This window comes from Gavialis gangeticus, unplaced genomic scaffold (genome assembly GCF_001723915.1).
Source record: "Gavialis gangeticus isolate Ggan-Ray unplaced genomic scaffold, GavGan_comp1, whole genome shotgun sequence".
NCBI lineage: Eukaryota > Metazoa > Chordata > Crocodylia > Gavialidae > Gavialis > Gavialis gangeticus.
This window is the reverse complement of record NW_017729000.1, coordinates 5,770,245-5,788,779: the sequence shown is the minus strand read 5'-3', so window position 1 is coordinate 5,788,779 and position 18,535 is coordinate 5,770,245. Positions and strand designations below refer to the sequence as shown.

General features: G+C 48.1%; 1 protein-coding gene across 1 annotated transcript; it reads right to left on the bottom strand.

Moving 5' to 3' along the window:
• Positions 1 to 10,711: 10,711 nt before the first annotated feature.
• On the bottom strand, positions 10,712 to 16,289 carry RPS14 (ribosomal protein S14). Its single transcript, XM_019506134.1, has 5 exons — positions 16,207 to 16,289; positions 13,642 to 13,792; positions 12,762 to 12,923; positions 12,054 to 12,130; positions 10,712 to 10,824 (listed from the first exon to the last, which is right to left on the bottom strand). The coding sequence occupies exons 2-5, from the start codon at positions 13,788 to 13,790 to the stop codon at positions 10,757 to 10,759; spliced, it is 456 nt and encodes a 151-aa protein (XP_019361679.1). The 5' UTR covers positions 13,791 to 13,792; positions 16,207 to 16,289; the 3' UTR covers positions 10,712 to 10,756.
• Between the last annotated feature and the right edge of the window lie 2,246 nt (positions 16,290 to 18,535).

The window sequence follows — 18,535 nt, the reverse complement described above, 5'->3', positions numbered from 1 at the left end:
CAGGCTTGCAAAGTTTACAGCCCAGCTGGCGGCTGCAAGGGATGATTGCAGGCTGCCTAGGCACCTGGCCCAGCTGAGAGAGATGATTAGCTGGCAGGAAGATAAAAGGCTCCCAGGAAGGGGAGCCAGGCAGAGAGAGACAGGCTCCTAGGGAGAGGTGCTAGAGGCAGCCAGACAGTGAGCAGGTGGGTCAGCTCATGGTGGAGCCTGGGGACCATACCTGCAGTGCTGTTACCCTGAGCATCAGCTTAAGACTGTGAAGATGAGCACTGGGCATGCAGAGACTGTGAGTGTGTTAGAAACCGTGTATATGGTGTATGCTGATTGACTCCTGCTGGGAGGGAGCTTGCCCTGGGGAGTGTGGGTGATAAATGGAGGCTGTTACCCTGTAAAGGGACACTGAAAGATTGTGTGTGGAGCTGATAAACCCTGAACCTGCTACATTGCCTCCAAAAACCTGTGGTGATGGAAATCCCACAACCTACCTAGCTATAATCCATCCTGAAGCTTGACCACCCTGGCTGTTGGAAAGCTCCTCCTTATATTTAACCTCATTCTTTCCTTATGTCTCTGCTCCCCAGAGAAATCCTGGTTACGTGTCTTTGCACACGGTAACAGACCCACATTGGGGTCTCTGAACCAAAATCCAAGCATCCTCCGAGCCTAGCAGCGAGTCGCAGAACTCTGTATCGGGCTCATCCTGATTATCGAGGCCCCAGACATAACTGTACATAATCTGGGCATGGAAATTATTTTGGGTGCGGAAGTACAAATAATCCTATTGGGCACTCGAGCATCATCACTTGTTTCTAGGGCAGGCTTTGCATTTGTAGTCCTCAGTCCACAGTTATGAGAAGATGATGAGACGAGCAGAGCCTGCCAACAAACTGTAACGTGCCCTTTCCAAGGAAAATATGCTGTAACGTGCCCTCTCCCAAATCAGCACCACAGTGTGATTTTTGTGCAGATTGGGATGGAAACTTTAATGTCTGATCATAAATACACTGGCCCGCACCATGGTCTCGCAACAGTTCACCTGAACAAGTTAAGACCCAAAGCTTGTGGGCTGGGGACATTTTGTGCCCTCTGGGGGAGCCTACACGGGCATCTCGGGACCAAATGCAACCCCCTGAGTCAGATGCTCTACTCACATCTGTAAATGACTCCCATGGCACTGGGTCACTTTACACTGTTTAAGTGCCTGGCCCTCGACTCTTCCATGTTTTCTTTCTGCATCTTCCAAAATGATTACCTGAGGAAAATCCCCATTTTTTTAGCCCTTTTTCAAGGTGAGCATGAGAGTCCTTTTCTAAACAAGACCCTACCCAATTTAACGGGAAAAGGGTAAATGTTTCACTTGGCTTTTTCCACAGCTTCTCCTTCAAGCTGAGATCTCTCTACCTTTTTTTTTTTTTCTTTCTCAGCACACTTTCTATTTGACTAACTCTCCAGCTTCCTGAGCAAATAAGATACTTAATATAGGCAACAAGGCCTTACTTGCAAGGGCATTACTCAACACTGACTCTTCATCCCCTACTTCACCTTCAGCTCGGTACCAAACTCTAGTGATCAGCTCCTTCAAGCATCAGATTTTTGTGAAAATGCTCAAGCTGCCCAGCAGCCCCCAGTAACAGCAATGAAAGCCTCTGGGTGCTGAGCACTGCTGACTATCTGGTCTTAATCTTTCATGAGAATTGAGGAGAGTCCTTGACAAGAACTTGTTGAAAGAGTGATGCATCCTGAGAGAGACAGGGTGGCTTTGAGTAAATGTGATATCTTTTATTAGACCAACCCTGAAATGCATCCTAAGAGATTCAGTTTAGAGCTTAATGACCTCGTTTACAAAACCTCACTCCTGGGAGTGAGGAAGACATGAACAAGATGACTCCACAAAAGTTAAGGGGGGTGATTGTGTGGGCAGGGATTATTTGGGTAAATCAATGATTGCAGGTGTGGGTCCTGTGATACCAGGATTTTTAAGCTCTGAATAAGTGCCTATAGAGCAGGCTTCTTTCCTGATGGCTTCTTGGCATATTAAGACACACTGGGTGCACGTCTACACGAGATGTGAACTGCACAGTAGTCTAATAACACTGTGCAGTAGCGTGCCAGGCAAAACCTGTGCTAATATGCTACTGTGTAGTAGTATTAGGCTGATGCACAGTTAGTGCCACTAGAAAAAGTGCACCAGTGCTACTGTGCAGTAGCATGAGTTACTGTGCATTGGTTATCCAAGTACTAAACTTAATGTGCAGTAACTGTGGCACATTAATGAACATGTAGATGTGCCCAGTGATAGTCTCTCACGCATGTGATTGGAGGAATCCAAGACGGAGGTCAACATGGGGATCGCATCTTCAGGGAAGAAGAAATGGGGCATTTTAATGTGCCATCAGTGTAGGCAACATAAGCAAATGAGCACTTTGTGATGGAATTGTTTCCTCCTGGGTTGCAATTGCATAGAAGTCAGGACATTCATAGGCTGTGCTCCCCACTGAAATCACACGATGATGGGCCATGCTGCACATCTTGTAGCAAAACCCAAGCTTCCCCTGGGCTTGAGGGCCACAGCTCGGGAGTCTGTGTTCAGCTTTTCCCTGACATTGGGGGGGCCCCAGCACAACCAGGCATTGAGTTCAGCCAGAGCTGCTATTCTGGGCATGAAATCAGGAAATAATCTTATTGGGCAGCATCACTTGTTTCTAGGGCAGGGTTTGCATTTCCAGTCCTCAGCCCACAGAGTTCTCTGGAGAGACTGAGGCGAGCCTCCCACCTGTAATGTGCCCGCTCCAAGAGCAGCATGTTCATGCTCCTGAGTCAGCTCTGCAGGGAGAGACGTGGCAACCCAGGGGAGAACTGCTGATACTGCATTGGTTAGCAATAAACACCCCAGCCTGTTCTTCCCATAAGACGTGTGCCTTTACTGCATGGGACCGTGCTAGGGCACGCTGCTGTTAAGATCCCTGCTCCAACTTCCTTGCATGCAGACCAGCCTCTGTCTTCTTTACTACGCGCTCATCCAGGAAGAGCGCACACACCAACTGCAGGTGCTTCCTCAGCCTGACAAAGGGTGTTTGTACCCGAAAGCTCGCAAAGAAGATTTTTTCCAATTATTTGAGCTGGTCTTATAAAAGATATCAGATTTACCCGAAGAACCTTGTCTGCCTATGTCCTTAGACCAACACAACTACAACCTACACCCTTCCAACCTCCAGCTCACCAGTCCAGCAAGTCGTGTCACTGCTCTTAGAAAAGGCACCTGCACCCAGCATTTATGTCCTGGCTGCTCCAGAGCCTAAGACCAGATGCTACATGAACACCAAAGCATGACTTTTTTTCTGGCATGCATTACAGAGCAGGCACAAGTGGGCAGGCTCCCAGGCACTGTGGAATAAATGTGCCCCAAGCTTTTGAGCCTTTTCAGGGACAAGCCATGGGGTATGGAGGCAGATTTGTGCCCTCTGCCTCATGCTTTCAAGGGGGAAATGCAACTCCTTGGGGCTGGAAACTTCAGCCTAAATCAGCAAATGGCTTCTTGTGATTATGCGGCTTTACACCAGTGGAGCAGCTGGCCCTTCAGTTCTACTGGCTTGCACCTAGTAACTTCCCAAATGGTGGTTTGGGGGCGCCGAGATGGAATCCACAGCAAGGACTTATCGCTCCACTTATCGGCTGCTCCTCAGGGCTGTAGGAGACTCCTTACTAAACCCTCTGTTCTTCTGAACAAGAAGAGCCCAGGCGCCAAGATTTTTAATAAGCTTTCCTTCAGGCTGAAGTCTTTCCGCCTCTCCTCAGCATGTAGTGCCTTTGGCTCACTCTTCAGCTCCTGAAGCATGTGGGGAAACATTTAACGTTGGCACAACTGCAAAAAAGCATTTGTATTGCTAAGCGTTGCTTCAGGCTGGCATGAGATACAGCAGAGAGCTCAGCTTCCATTCAGACACCTACCTGAAGCCACCCAATCTGAGGACGAGCTCAAGCCACCCAGCAGCCCTCTGCGATGGCAACAAAAGCAACTCCCAGGAAGAGCCAGGGAAGCAGTGGAGTGCTGTGCAGAGTGGAAAAACTGACCTTAATGCTCAATGTGAATTAAAGAGAGTCTCTGAGCAGAACTGACCTAATGTAAATGATGTGTCTGGGCAGATTGGGTTAAGAAATTAGGGACCAAACCTCATTCATGGGGGCAAGAATGACTCTGATACAGCAAGAGACCTTTACAGAAGCCAATGGGACTGCTCGTGTGAATGGGCCTCGCTTCTGCAAGGCAGTGCCTGCAGACCTGGCTCTGCACCGCTGGTATTCAGGATCTGTATATCATTCAAATACAAATTCTGTTCACTTCTGATCCTACCAAGATCCACCCTCCTGCATGTGACAAGATAGATCATAGTATCTGGAGCATCAAACATCAGGGTCTATGTTGCTATATTTATTCAGGGATGATACCTTCAAATAAGAATAAATGGAGCATCTCAATGTACAACTGCCTTTAGGAGCAATGCATTCCAGTAACATTACCTTGGACGTTTCAGTACACGAAAGGCAGGAGATTTGTGCTCTCCCTAGAAATCCTAAGGACCCACATGCTGAGTTTGGGACTGACATCAGACCCTCCGCAATGCTCTGGGGAGAGGGGTGGCATGGACCCAGCATTTTCATTCAGGCACATCTCAAGCTTGAAGACATATGAACTGACAGCACACACAGCAGAACAAAATCCCACATAGAGACGTGGGAGCTAAGTACCAGCTGCTACTGGAACAATTATTTGGGGCTTTTATAAGTCTCCATCATGTTGCACTAACGGTTTCTTTTGGATTTGCAGCACTGGTGATAATATTTTTGCGGTTCTCCAGCACCCTTCATCTGCCTGGCTCAGACCTCGTCCTGGACATTATTCTTCTAATCATTATTAAACTGAGCCCATTCATAGACTGCCCAGAGCACAACACTCCAGCACTTTGCACAGTGAGGAGCTCAGGGCTTTGTAGTTGAATCAGCCTGGGTCTTGAAACTCTTCCTAACGGATGCCAAGCTTACCCTTAAATGTCATTTTCAGCAGGAACAAACATGAAACCACACTATCTGAGACAGAAGGGAGGTGGAGATCATTTCAACTGTCTGTGAAATGCAGGTGGAAGTCCCTAAGGGCTCCAGCCAGGAGTTGACTGCTCTCAGCCCATAGCAACCATCGGAAGCAGAGAGCCCAGCCTGTTACTGAATCAGAAAAGCCAACACCACTGAGCTGCTATAGGGCCGTTTTTATCAGTGGACCTCAAAGGGCTTTGCTAAGTAGGTCAGCGCCATTGTCTCCCATTGTACAGAGGGGAAAACTGAGGCATCACAAGGGGAGGTCACCCAGCGGGGCAGTGGCAGCATAGAATTGAAGTCTGCTACCTACTATCCACTAGGCCACTCTACTTCCACCTACCCCTTTCAGGTCTCCGGATGAGATCCCTGACAGTACAAAGCCTTATCCTGGGTGAGAGAATGACATGCATCTTCAGAGAGAACAAGGGTTTTCATCCTCTTCAGACTTGGGCAGCCCTTACAGGTGCTTTATGTCCAGACTGGGCCACATGAGGAGATGCACAGCATCCTACCTAGTGCTGGGACATTGGTGCTACCTACTGCAGCACCAGCAGAACTTCCCAGGGCATCTGGCCCTCGCCTCTTCACACTGAGCTAGTCAGAGGCTGCTTAGCCACTCAGATCTGGCAGGACTATGCAGCCAGATTGTCTGACATGCTTTCAGGTCTCCTCAAGTTGATCTTTAACAGATGTTGTCTTCCTTGCTGCTGTGGGAGACAGTGCTTAAGGTAGGGGTTCCCCTCCTGGAGACCTGGCCTACAAAATGCCTGATCGACAACACCAGAAGCTTCATCAACCATGAGGAGCAGCCCAGATTTCCAGTGAACGGATTCACAGAAAAGGGAACTGGCTGTGGACACTGTTTCTCTTCCCCATTTGTCACTTCTTCTTTTCGGGGTCTCTACAGCTTAATGGAAAACTAGTTCAAAACCACAGAAGCAAGGCAGGCATTGCAAGTAGCGAGGCAGGACAATTCCTGCTGCATGCAGTTGTGCCCTGATCAACGGGCCAAGCTGAGGATAGTATTCCCTGTCCAGTAACACAGGCTCCAGGCAGGAGGGAGCAAGGTACAATGGAGAAAGGGAGCAATGGAACAAGGTACAAGGGAGCAAGTTGAGATGAGTTGCTGTTTGGGCCAGCATCAAGGCACATGTTCGCAGGCTGACAGATGCAGGAGGGTCTGACCTGGGTGCTGGGCAAGGATTTTGCAACCTCCCCTGTTACAGATCCCCAGGAGAGCTCCTGGTCAGCACAGGCTGGGGACAACCAGAAACTCTGCTTCACTGCCATTTTCTTTTCTAAAGATTTACAGTTTGTTCATCGTTTCATAGATGTCAGGTGCTGGAAGGGACCTTGCAGATCATCAGGTCCAGCCCGCCTGCATAAGCCAACTCCTCAGGCCATCACTAAGGGAAGGAAATAGGGGTTTTTGCCTGAGTAAGGACTTGGAGAAGCCAAGGAAAGACCTGGGATCTGGACACTTAATATTTACCTGAAGCTTGTGACCTCTGGGGAAGGGTTGATTTTTTTTTTTTCCTTTGGGTCTGACCTTTGACTGCAATTTTCTGATTAGAAGTAACCACACAGAGAAGACGCTGCTGCCAATCACAGCTTGGCTCTACCTGCAATTCAGAATAGAAAGATACACTTGGGTTTCACTTCATCTGTTGGAGGAATACACTGCAACACCCATGGCCTTAGCAAGAGCTTCCAAAGACAACACTTGTTCCTCTGCCCTTGGCCCACTAGCTATTCCCCATTAGTGTTACACCTGAAGAGAGCTAAGGGCTGTGCTTGCAATCATGCTGCCAAGAGTTGCAGAGCTGTGGAGGAGGGAAGGTTTCTGGCAGAAGGGACCCAGGGCAGACTGGAACTTGGTTAGAGTCCTGACCTGCCTCTCTAGATTTGTAATGATCTGTGGAAAATTAAAGGCTTCTAGTACAGGCCACCACCTCTGCTACCTGTACAAAACAAGAAGCAGGTGCCAGCAGTGAACCTGTGGAAAGCTTGATGCAGCCAGGCTGCAACAGGTCTCAGCGCTTCCCTCCTCAGCTACCCTTGCCATCAACGCGTTCAGCTGAACAAGCCATGCAAATGCCGTCGATCGGATTGAAAGGGAAAGCACAGAGGAATACTGTGAACCCACTACATTTAACCTTTTGATGCCAGCCATTCTCCATTGTGCAGCACAGCCTATAAACCAAGGCAGACATTTGGCCTCTATTTTAGATCCCTGATACAACAGCTCCCTCTGAAAATGTTCAAATCACCGATGCATTCTCATTGCTTTAGCTCCTGCGGTGTGTTTGGGAAGTACTCTGCTGTCTTCACACATCGCATTGACAGTCATTCAAAGAAGGAAACTGGAGACCCATTCACACTTCTAAAACACATGTCCAAACAACAGTTACACCATTTGCTATTGAATTAATGGGCAGTTTCTACCACTGCAGGATCCCCAAGTGCAAGGAGCTTCTCAGCTAGATGTCACATAACTTATGGCACCAAACAATAGTGCCCTTGCTGGTTGCAGCTGAAATGGGAGTAGCATGCAGAACTGGCTGAAAAGCTGTGGGGGTGGGGGGGGAGCCCTTTTAACATATTCTTCAAAGCCTTTGCTTGTCCTGTTCCTGACATTTTCCAACATGCTTCTGTTAAGCTTGAGTGCAGCGCTGCTGCACTCCAGTTGGAAAGGGCTAAGTCAGTCTCTTAGGGTGCAAACGGAAGTGACAGCTTGCTTTCCCGCCATCTGGCTACAAAAAGCAGTATATAGACGTGACCAAACACAAGCGCATGGCTGCAAGCCACTTAAAAGGGCTGATCGTGTGAAAATCTGAACCCTCATTGCATGAGGGGCAGATGAAGTTGTTTGAAAACAGAGCATCTTCTGTCATTTGTCTGTGCTGCCTGTGCGGAGAGAGTCCAACCTGGGTGAAGGGCCCAGGATTTTTGCTTCTCTTTCACTGATGTTACCGGACTACAGACACACACTCCTCGGAGCTTCGTCTGGAGGCTAAGCTGCTGTTCTGGTCTTTGTGGAAACCCTTCTGCCTAGTGACTCCTGACATTTGCCTAGATGGGTTTTTCATTGGACGGAACAAAGTCCATGAGTTTCCATCTCGGGCTTCTTTCCAAAAAAATAATTTCAGGGGAGAGTGAGCAAATGTGGCTAATTACTCATCAGAGCCACAGAGACAGTGCAGAGCTGCCCGTTCTGAAAGGCTTCTCATATCCAAACAGGTCAGCATAGCTATTCTAGGGGAGGTTCTGGCTCAGGGACATCCATTGATCTAGGGCTTGTTGCACAGAAAGGGAAAATCCAAGGACGCTGTGTATTAAGCAACAGTTTGCAGACACTCCTGCTGAAGCAGTGCAGTAAGCACAGCTCCTTTCCATAGGAGGGGGGTCTCCAAGAATGCACGGCAAAGACTTGGTGGAACCACAGAGCCACATTTAGCTTGAAACAGAGGTTAGTAACAAAACACTAAGGCCAAGCTGTGGCTTCGGTTCTAAGGGTCTCCCTTTTTTGCACATAGGGGAAATAGTTGCAGATCAAAAATGAACTGAAAGGAAACTTACAGTAGTGCCTTGCCTGGCTTGATTCACACACACTGCTGAATGGTTACAACTGAGATTCAGTTTAATAGAACAAGGAAGTTCTGAGCTTTTAGTCTACACCCCCCTTCAGTACCTGAGCAACAGAGGGACAAGGACAAATCCTCCTGGAGATGAGATCCTCTAGGCCACATCTAGACAAGTGCAGCTGTGTGGTAGACGCATCGGTGATGCCACACACTGCACACTCAGCTGTGCTGCAAGGTAGCAACGTGGGGGTGGGAGAGGGTTTGACCCTGTGAAATCCTGGGGTCAAAGCCCCCTCCCTCCTCCCCAAAAATGCAGTGGTGCATTTGGGGGCAGTGCCCACTGCCCCAAACTGAAGCCTGGCTTGCTGGAGCCATGCTCTGGCTGCGGGCCAGGCTCACAGCAGCAGGATCGCTGCTGCTGCAGCCCCTGGAGGCCCAGTGCTGGCCCCAGCCCCTCCTACCCCACCCCAAGTAACCATGTGCCAGAGGCGCAGGTGTTCCCTGGGGGGAAAAGTAGCAGCAGCACAAGCAAATGAAGTTCATTCTCAAAGTGAAGGCTTGAGGGGCACAGACTGAGGCTCTGTAAGACCAGATCCTCTTCATGCTTCCAAAGCACATCTCATAGATCTGTGCAGCTCTTAATTATTTTGGATATTTGCCACCAGATCCGTTGCAGGATCCAAGGTTTCAGCTGAATGACTTCAAATGAAGGGCCCCTTTATCTCAAGGCCGAGTTGACTCTAAGCATAAGGACACTTTAAGGAGTAATGTTTCAGCGCTCACTCATTTTTTACTATGAAAAAAATACAGCAGCTCTTTTCTTTCGCGAAGAACTAAAGAAGCCCACAACAGGTTAGAAAGGAATCTCAGAAACCAATTTGAAATTCTTGAGTTCAGCTTGTGAATCATGTGTAGGTATCTGCATACCTATTAATGTGTGGCACCCATAAGAGGATCCCACCACACACTGGCTGAGAATCACTGCTATAGGACACCATTGCTCCTTCGAATGTGAACTCCTTTCTACTCCAAGACAGGAGGGTAGGGGGAAAGTGACCTTTCCACAAAAGGAAAAAGCTGTAACCATATCTTGTTAGTGCCAAAGCCTTCTGCTTCCCCTCTGCCAGCCCCATTATCACAACTGGACTGCTGGGGAGACTCCCATTACGATATGCAGATTTGGGACAGCATAAAATAAGCCTATATCAAAACAGCTGACATTATACAGCAAGTGGGAGGGGGAGCAATAACTGAGGTTTCCCTGCATAGCTTGTTACCAGAGCTCTACATCCTTGTTTCAGAACATTTACACATTAACTACAAGGTAGCACAGAACTTGTACCCCCATCAGTCAATCAGCCCAACACTGCCAGAGCCAAGGAATAGGCAGGCAAGGTTTCTTGAGTAGATGTGGTATCTTTTATTAGCCCAACTGAGTAGTTGAAAAAAAAAACACAGCTACAACCAGAAACCCAGAGCCAAGGAATGTAGCATTGCCCCCTACCCTCCCTGCTATCAGACCATATTCTGGCCTTAATAAAATACTTTCAAGCTTTATCTAAAGAGAACAACCCAAGCAAAGACACCTTTCACTGTGGATGAGGTTCAAGACCTCAACATGTACACGTTTAAACCTCCCTAGCCAGGCAACTGAGTGCCCAGGTAAGAGTCCTGTTTCCATAGGACAGTGCCAAATTTCTTGTAGGGAAACAGTTCAGCATGGAAGTACAGTGCTGCTAGGACTGTGAAGCATTTCTAAGAAACCTGACTTCTACATGAAAACAAGCACCCAAATTACTAGGGGAGCTGTAATTTTGGAGTGTTTTTGAACTGCGACTTAAAGTAACAGGAGTCATCAACAGACCAAAGGCCCAGCTTCAGAGAACAAGTCATTTGTGTGTAAAAAGGTCAGGATTCCAGGAAAAGGAGAAGCATTATGGTCTCCAGGCTTTCCAACCACAACCAAAGCACTCACAAGAAAACTGCAAAATCAGGGAGCATAACTAGTGTTTAGAAGCCACACAGATGAAACCAGAGGTTTGTAAGACAGTTTTAATGACAATAGAAAAAACAGTCACTGTTCACAGACGACGACCACGGCGACCACCCTTTCTGCGAGTGCTGTCAGAGGGGATAGGGGTGACATCCTCTGTGGAGAGAGAAACAGGCATATTACCATTCAGGACTCCAGACTGTTTCCACCCAGAACTCTCCAGCCAGCCCTAGGGCATATGAATCACTCTCTGCACACCCTGTACACAAGCCAGTCCTCAACAGCTACTGCTTCCTATGCTAGATCTTGCAACAGGGCAAGCTACTAATATTAGTGACAAGGGGGTTAGAAAATAAAGGACTTCTTACAATCTCATTATGCTGCAAGGGCATTTTTAGGCCTAACACCACTTTCCACAGCCCCCTGCCTCTTCTGTCCAATGAAATACATCCCCTTGTATGAAGCTGAACAGTCCACCCCACCCCACATTCTCTGTGGGAAACACAGATCTACAGAAGCAGAACAATTCACGTGCTCATTGGGTGATGGCGTAGCCGAAAGCTACAGACGTCAGCATCTTAAAATATGGAAATTCCCCACTTAAGTGGGCAGGGAAAGAAAGCAGTGAGGCAAAAGACTGCAGACCACAGCTTCCAAGGCAGCAGTACAACCACTGATCACAAGGCAAGCTCCTCCAGGTCTGTATGACACTTCCTTCTCAGGCTTCTCTGAGCCAACACAAAGCTGGGTGTGGAACAAACAGTCCCTTCCTGGTTCAATACCCACCCAACCATAAGCCCAAGACTGCTTCTGCAACAGCTTTGGGGACCATCCTTCCAATGACTCCCAATGGGTTTATCTACAGCCACTGAAGTCCCTGGCTTACAAGGCAGCTTGTTAAAAATCAGGACTAACAAGGATTCTTAGCTACCAATTTGCATTGGTTAAGGGCTCTCTAAAGCAGAGTCACCACTACATTGCTACATAGCCCAGGATTTAGCAGAGATCTTCCAGTCAGTTACCAGCCTTTGGTTCATACCTCCTGCATGCACTATCTACAGAATGGGCCTTATTTAAATGGCAAATGCCTGAGTCCCTCCTGGCACATAAGCACAGCAAGTTTTAAGGCTACACAGATTAAACCATAAGTAAACCAGCAAATCAGTTTAAAAGAAGTGACACCTTCCAGCAAAGCCAAAGGCACTCGGCCAGTATTGCAACATCTCCCAAAAAGTCACACTTGGGTTCCGTTGTACTAAGAGGAAGTGAATTTCAGACGCAACTCATTGTGTAGACTGCAGTTCCATTTTGGAGACCAAGCTTGTTAAGGAAAAGCTACTTGTTTCCTGTATTCATCTAAATTTCATGGAGTACACATCACTTACCAATCCGCCCAATCTTCATACCAGAGCGAGCCAGAGCTCGGAGGGCTGACTGTGCACCTGGTCCAGGAGTCTTGGTCCTGAAAAGAGCCGACAGGTAAAATTGCATGTTAGGACAAATAATATCTTAGCTGCCTTCCCCATATCAGGCACTTGCTACACTAGAAATGGATTCTCCACTATCCACTAAATGAGAACACTGTAATGAAGCATAGCCAACAATCTTCCAGATGATATTTGGCCTTAACATACAAAAACGCATAATGTAAAGCAGGGCTCCTTCGGGTCAGAACTGAAAGCAACTGTTAATCATGTAGGTATCAACACAGGTCCTCTAACAAAATGTATGATGTACATGCAATCAAAAGCATCCTGACTCGCCTAACAAGGCAGGCCCCACCCCCGCAAAGAGCATGCATTAAGTCTGCAAAGCAGCATGAAATAAGAGAACGCCAGGGAGAGCTTGAGATGAGAAATCTCCCTGGTGGTGCTCAGCACCACTATTATACAAGAACAGCTGCCACTTTTAAATGGCAATAGCAGCAGTGATGGAAATGAGACTATCGGACTGTGCACAAGATACAAAGCCTCATTTCCCTCGAGACCACCTGAAGAGAACAACCTGGTGCTCAGTCACCACGAGAACCTGTTCCACGCTCTGCCTGGCTGCATGCCACCTGTGCATGATAAGGCACAGCCCACCAGACATACCTGTTTCCACCGGTAGCTCGCAGCTTGATGTGAAGGGCAGTGATGCCGAGCTCCTTGCACCTCTGGGCAACGTCCTGGGCTGCTAGCATAGCAGCATAGGGAGAAGACTCGTCTCTGTCGGCCTTCACTTTCATGCCACCAGTCACTCGACAAATGGTTTCCCTGGAAAGACAATATTTCTTTCTCTGCATGTGGCCATAGGCAACAACAGTGTCTGGAGTGAGACCCCAACTTTCTGGTATGACAAAAGTGGGAGTATCAAAACCACGATCCTGTTTGTTGGGTACATTCACCAAAAGATAAGACTGCCTGGAGGCAGCCAGACCTAACATCAACCTCTGCTTAACAGCAAGAACCGCACCTTCTTTTCTAAGGTCATTTCTGAAAGACAAAGCTTTCCCCCCTTTGCGCCCAAACAAAGCTCCCCCACCCCATTTAAGTGGATGCAAAGCTCTGTATGATGGTGAAAACACCAAAACTGCCACTGCAACCCCCTGAACACAACAAGACAATACCTGAAGTGCCTAAAACATGCCACAGATAAAAAGCAGGGCATTACCAATACCCTGCAAGCTGCAGTGACAGGAAGTAGCTTGTAAATCCATGCTCAGAGGATGGAGCAGGAGGAAGACTATGCCCCATGCTGCAAAAGAAACCAACCCTGCTTCCTCCTAACCTGACTTAAAAAAACATTCCTTATGGAAGTGCTTGATACTGTTATCCTATTCAACTGTGTATAGAAATAAGCTAAAATAGTGATTTCCTGAACCAAAGGCATTTCTACATACATACTTCCAGCTTTTATGACTTGCAAGCTAAAGCAGCGTTGAAAGTGCCTCAAGAGCCCTCCACGGCACTGAAGTCAATGCTCAGCACTCACTTGCCAGAGAGATCCGTCACATGGACAAAAGTGTCATTGAAGGAAGCGAAGATGTGGCAGACACCAAAAACGTTTTCTCCTTCGGCAACCTGAGGTCCCAAGCTGATAACCTGCTCTTCTTTCTTCTCCTTACCCTTGCGAGGTGCCATTGCTGAGCAAGAAAATAAAAGCAAGAGTTATGGAGAAGCAACGAGGATGCAGAAGTACAGTCAGGAATCAGGAGTTAAAAATCACATTCCCCCCTCCTGGAATTGATCAGCTATCGTTTCTGTGGACTGTTGGTCATTCATGTTGCTATGGAGAAAAAGCAGCACTTTAAGGTTATATAAGCTGGCAGCTCAACTGTTAATAAATAAATAACATTGAGATGGACATGCGTGACATTCCAAGTCTGTTAACATTGAATTCTGGAGACAGAGGATTGAACCACCCAAAGTTGAATCCTTCCGAACATCAGGCTGTAAGACATTAAACCCAGTCTGATCTCTAGATAGGCAAGTGATTATGATAAATGGTTCTGACCTCTCTTGAACTTTAGCTTGAACTCTAAACATGAAAGATGCCATAGCAGCAACATTCAAACATCCTCTGAATAAAGAGATCTGGATACCCCCCTTTCAAGCCTGCAGCTGCACCAGGCTTCTGCCTGCTTCTGTTCCTGTTACCCCATATCTTCTCCACACTGCAAGTTCCTTAGGGCATGGCTGCCCATTCTTCGTGCACCTGGAGCTCCTAGCTCACTTAGGTCAATTCACAGTGGAAATCTCTACGCACCAAACAAGTGCAGCACACACCGTTTGTTTCTTTTAAAATTAAAAGAAAAGAGACGATCTATTGCTACCCTGGGTGAACCAAGGCTTCAGCTACGGGAACATGCAAAAAGCAATTCAGCTTTTGACAAAGGATGGCAAGGTGGCAGGACTTCCTGTACTTATTCCACAAGCTGAAGCACATCTCAAATGCTCGTGGTCTCCTTTGGTTATGATACGGTCATGTTTACATGGCAGCTTACACAGGGGAAAACACATTTTAGCAACTAGAAATGAGAGAGTATTAAACTATTCCTACCCTCACCAAGACAGTCTGACGGCCCTCTGTATGTCTTTAAGAAGCATGGCCTAGCCCTAGAGGGCCCTATAAGAAATGAAAACCCAATGTCCCGATCTCTGCCACTTGTGTGATGCAAGTTACAGGTGTTACTTGTCCCCTCTGCCCACCTTTTTTCTGAACCATAAACCTGATGTAACGCTAAATGTTTTAAAGTTTAACAGAACCCCTCACTGGTGATGGGTGCAAAGACACGATGACCAAAAAGCACATCTATGCAATGCTCTATTACCTAAGGGATTTGGAAAAGCCAATTATGGAAACACCCCCCCGCCGACCCCACACAAGCCCACTTCTAATGTCCTGCTGACACTGAGAGCATCACTAGCACCACACACTGCCACAGGAAAAAACATCTGCTGGGAATACAAGAAGCTTCCTTTAAATTTGGACAGATGCTACTCTAAACTGATGCAATCTCAAATTGCAGCAGAGGATGTTTAGATTAGATTTTTTTCCTTAATTTCTCAAGAGGAGGAGAGCAAAGCACCGGAGCAGGTTACCCAGAGAGGTGGTGGTAGACTCTCCATTCTTGGAGGTTTAAGACCTGGCTAGACAAAACCATGGCTGGGATGATGTAGTTGGGGCTGGTCCTGCTTGGAGCAGGAAGTTGAACTAGATGCCACCTCCCTTTGAGGTCCCTTCCCACCCTCATTTTCCCTGGTGCTCAGCATCCTGCAGGCTCTTTTAGTCTCTGCCTGATGCTCTAGAACTGGCTCGTCTCCAGGACCTGCTGGTGGGGCCCGACCAAGCGCGTGGAGCCACTGCCGCTGCGCTCAAGGGACTCCCTAACAGGTTTAGAGTCAGCAGCACTCCTGGGGAGGCAATTTCTTTTATTAGACAAACTAGATAGTGGCAAAAAAACCCCACTTTATTTGCAAGCTCTCAGGCACACACCCTTCCTCGGGCACAGGGGAGTGCAAAGATGATATCATTTCTCCCAGGTAGACATGAAAATTTGTCTTTTTCACAAATGGGACAACCCGTTTTTCCCTGCACACTGGCCAGGCCCCACCATGTCCTTCTTCCCTCTCCCTCAGCCCCTGCCCCTTCTCTTTTATATACATATCCATATATATATACACACACTGTATGTATTATTACCTGCCCTTTCCCTTTATTTATACACACACACACGTGTATATATATAAAATGTGTCTGTCTATCTATCTATATCTATATAGATACACACACACAGATAGATATTCCCTCAATCTACACAGAGGCTTCTCAGGCCCCAGGGACGCCAACAGCACGCTCCTCCCCAGCTCTACCATCTACTCGAGCCCCCGGCTGGGTTGCGGCCTAGTGCCTGGCTCCGCGCCCCGGCACCGCCCCGCCGCGATACCCCTCGATGGCGGCGGGGGAGGCCCCGCTCAGGCAGGCGGCAGGCACGGGGACCGCTGCGGGGCGCAGGCCGCGCGGATGAAGGCGGATGCTTCACTCCCCAGCGCCTACCTGCGCGTCTCGCCGGGCCACCAGCGCAGGAAAGGAAGAGGAAGGGGTCGCGGGGGCAGAGGTCACTTCCGCTCACCCGGAAGTGATCCCGTGAGAGAGGGAGGGAGGTTAAGTCAAGCGAAATACGTCACAAAATCCTTATTCACGCGACAGAGAGGTGGCACGTGTCTGCTGGAGGACACTGAAGTTAATCAGCCGTGGGGTTTTTTTGGCTTGGGGGAAATGATTGTGGCCCCTCAACGTGGCGGCGCGCTGCTCACCTCCCGAAGATGGCGACGGCCTGGTGCCCCTCACAAAGATGGCGGAACGCCGCCTCGGGATTGGCTCGTTGGGTCCCGCGGGCCGTACTCTTTGCGCCTGCGCAGCGCCCCCTAGGGGTGTGGAGGGCACTCCTCAGCCTGCAAGCCGCAGGGATGGGGCTAGCATTGGATTAGGGCAGCCCCTTTCCCTTGCTCGGTGCCTGCCCCTCAGAGCCTGGCTCTCTGCTTTAGAGAGCCCCTAAGCAATGTAAATGGGTAGCTAAGAACCTGGGGGAATGGGGTTTCCTCCTCCACTGGTAGCAGTAGTAGGTTTTTATCCTATATCCCCCCAGACCCTAGGCAAGGGAGCAGGTGGGGTGCACTGGGATGGGGGTTTCTAAGGTACCTAATGAGCCCCTTGCAGTGTGCAAATGCTCTCTGAGGCTATAGTATTGCAAGGCTCATCTCTGAGGCCTCTTAAATATGAAATGCTCATCATGGAAGCTCAAAATTATTCGGTGTTTGCTGAAAAACGATTGTATGCTGAAAGAGGATGCCAACAAGTGTGCAAAGAAGTCTTTGTATTGCTCACTATAACTTGTCAATGAGTGAGTGAGACCTGGGGCATCACCGTTGAAACATTTCTTTATTTTAAGGTGAGCTGTCCTAAGAAAGTGCTGGCAGCAGACCCAAAAGTTAGTTAAGACTCTCTGAGTCATTTGGGGTTTGCATATGCGGCACCAACTAGCTGCCTGAAATATTATTGTACCTTTTTGAACACTTTTGCTATTATTGATTGTACATTGTACAAGGGTCAAAATTATCCTATGAATATGATGGTTATCGTAGACCTGGCCGCGCTGCCCTCCAAACGTGCCAGCTTTCCTCACGGCGGAGCAACGTGGTACCGGCAATGCTCTAGGCACAGATCAGAGGCCAGGATTTGTGGGGTTGATTATCTTTGTATTGGACCAGCGGCATAGCTGGGAGGGATTTCAACAAGCTTTTGGGTACGAGGCACCCTTTGCGGGGTCAGGTTTTTTGGAAGAGTCCTGTAGAGCGTAACAGAGGGGCCTGTCCCTGCCCCAGTCTCCTGTGGGAGAGCTCAGAGACCTACAAAAAGAAGCAAATTCACTAGTTCTGCAGATTTAAATTCCTGAACCCAGGTGACTTTCTAGGTTTTCAGCTGGTTTCATCATTATTATATTTGTCAGGATTTTTCCATAAGGGCTGGGGACCTGAGTGGGGGGGAGCATCAGGGTGGCTGAGTTTGCAGTGTCCCCTCTAAATAAGAGAGCTCCTTCCAAACAGAAAGAGGATGGAGTAGCTCCCTGCCAACATGCAGCAAAAAGAGAGAAAGTTGGGGCAAAGACTGTTCTATGCTGCATTTTGCGGGGTGGAGGGGCATGAACAGCTTATCCTTAAACTGAAACAACCCTGAAGCTGAGTCCTGGTCCTTCTCAGGAAACAGAGAAGGAAAATGCATCTCAGCCCATCCTCCATTCTCATGCTAAACACTGGAAAGGAGCAACTGTGAATCTGGGCCAGGAAGCAGACAAGTAAGAGGAAAGATCTGAAATAAGTTCTGGGCATTTTTAATATGTGGCTTGATTTAATCTAATTCAGGGACCATCTGAAACCTAATTTATCTTTCCGACGTGCTGGTGGGAAGTGCTTACAATGTGATAAAATAGCTGGCCCACCACCTCTCACTCATCTGGCCAGAGACTCCTTGTTTTGCATTCATTTTAAGGAAGAGTTTTGTTGTTGTTGTTGCTTTAAAGCATCCTTCTCTCGTTAGGAAAGCTTTTGCCGTGTATTTCAGCGAAGCGTGTTAAATCTCACTTAATTTTGCCACGTCTCTTCCATTCAAATTCTCACCGCTTGACAGCCGTGGATCAATTTAGAAACGAGAGTGGGAAGGCCTGTTGGGATGAGAAATCATTGCTTGGCTACTGCTAAAGGGCACCCTTCCAGCCGTCAATTTTCTGATGAAGCATGCTCACGTTCGCACCGGCACTGTCATCTCCCATCGAGTTTGGATCCTGAAATGGAAGCTTTCACATGGCAAAGACTGTGGGGGGGGGGGG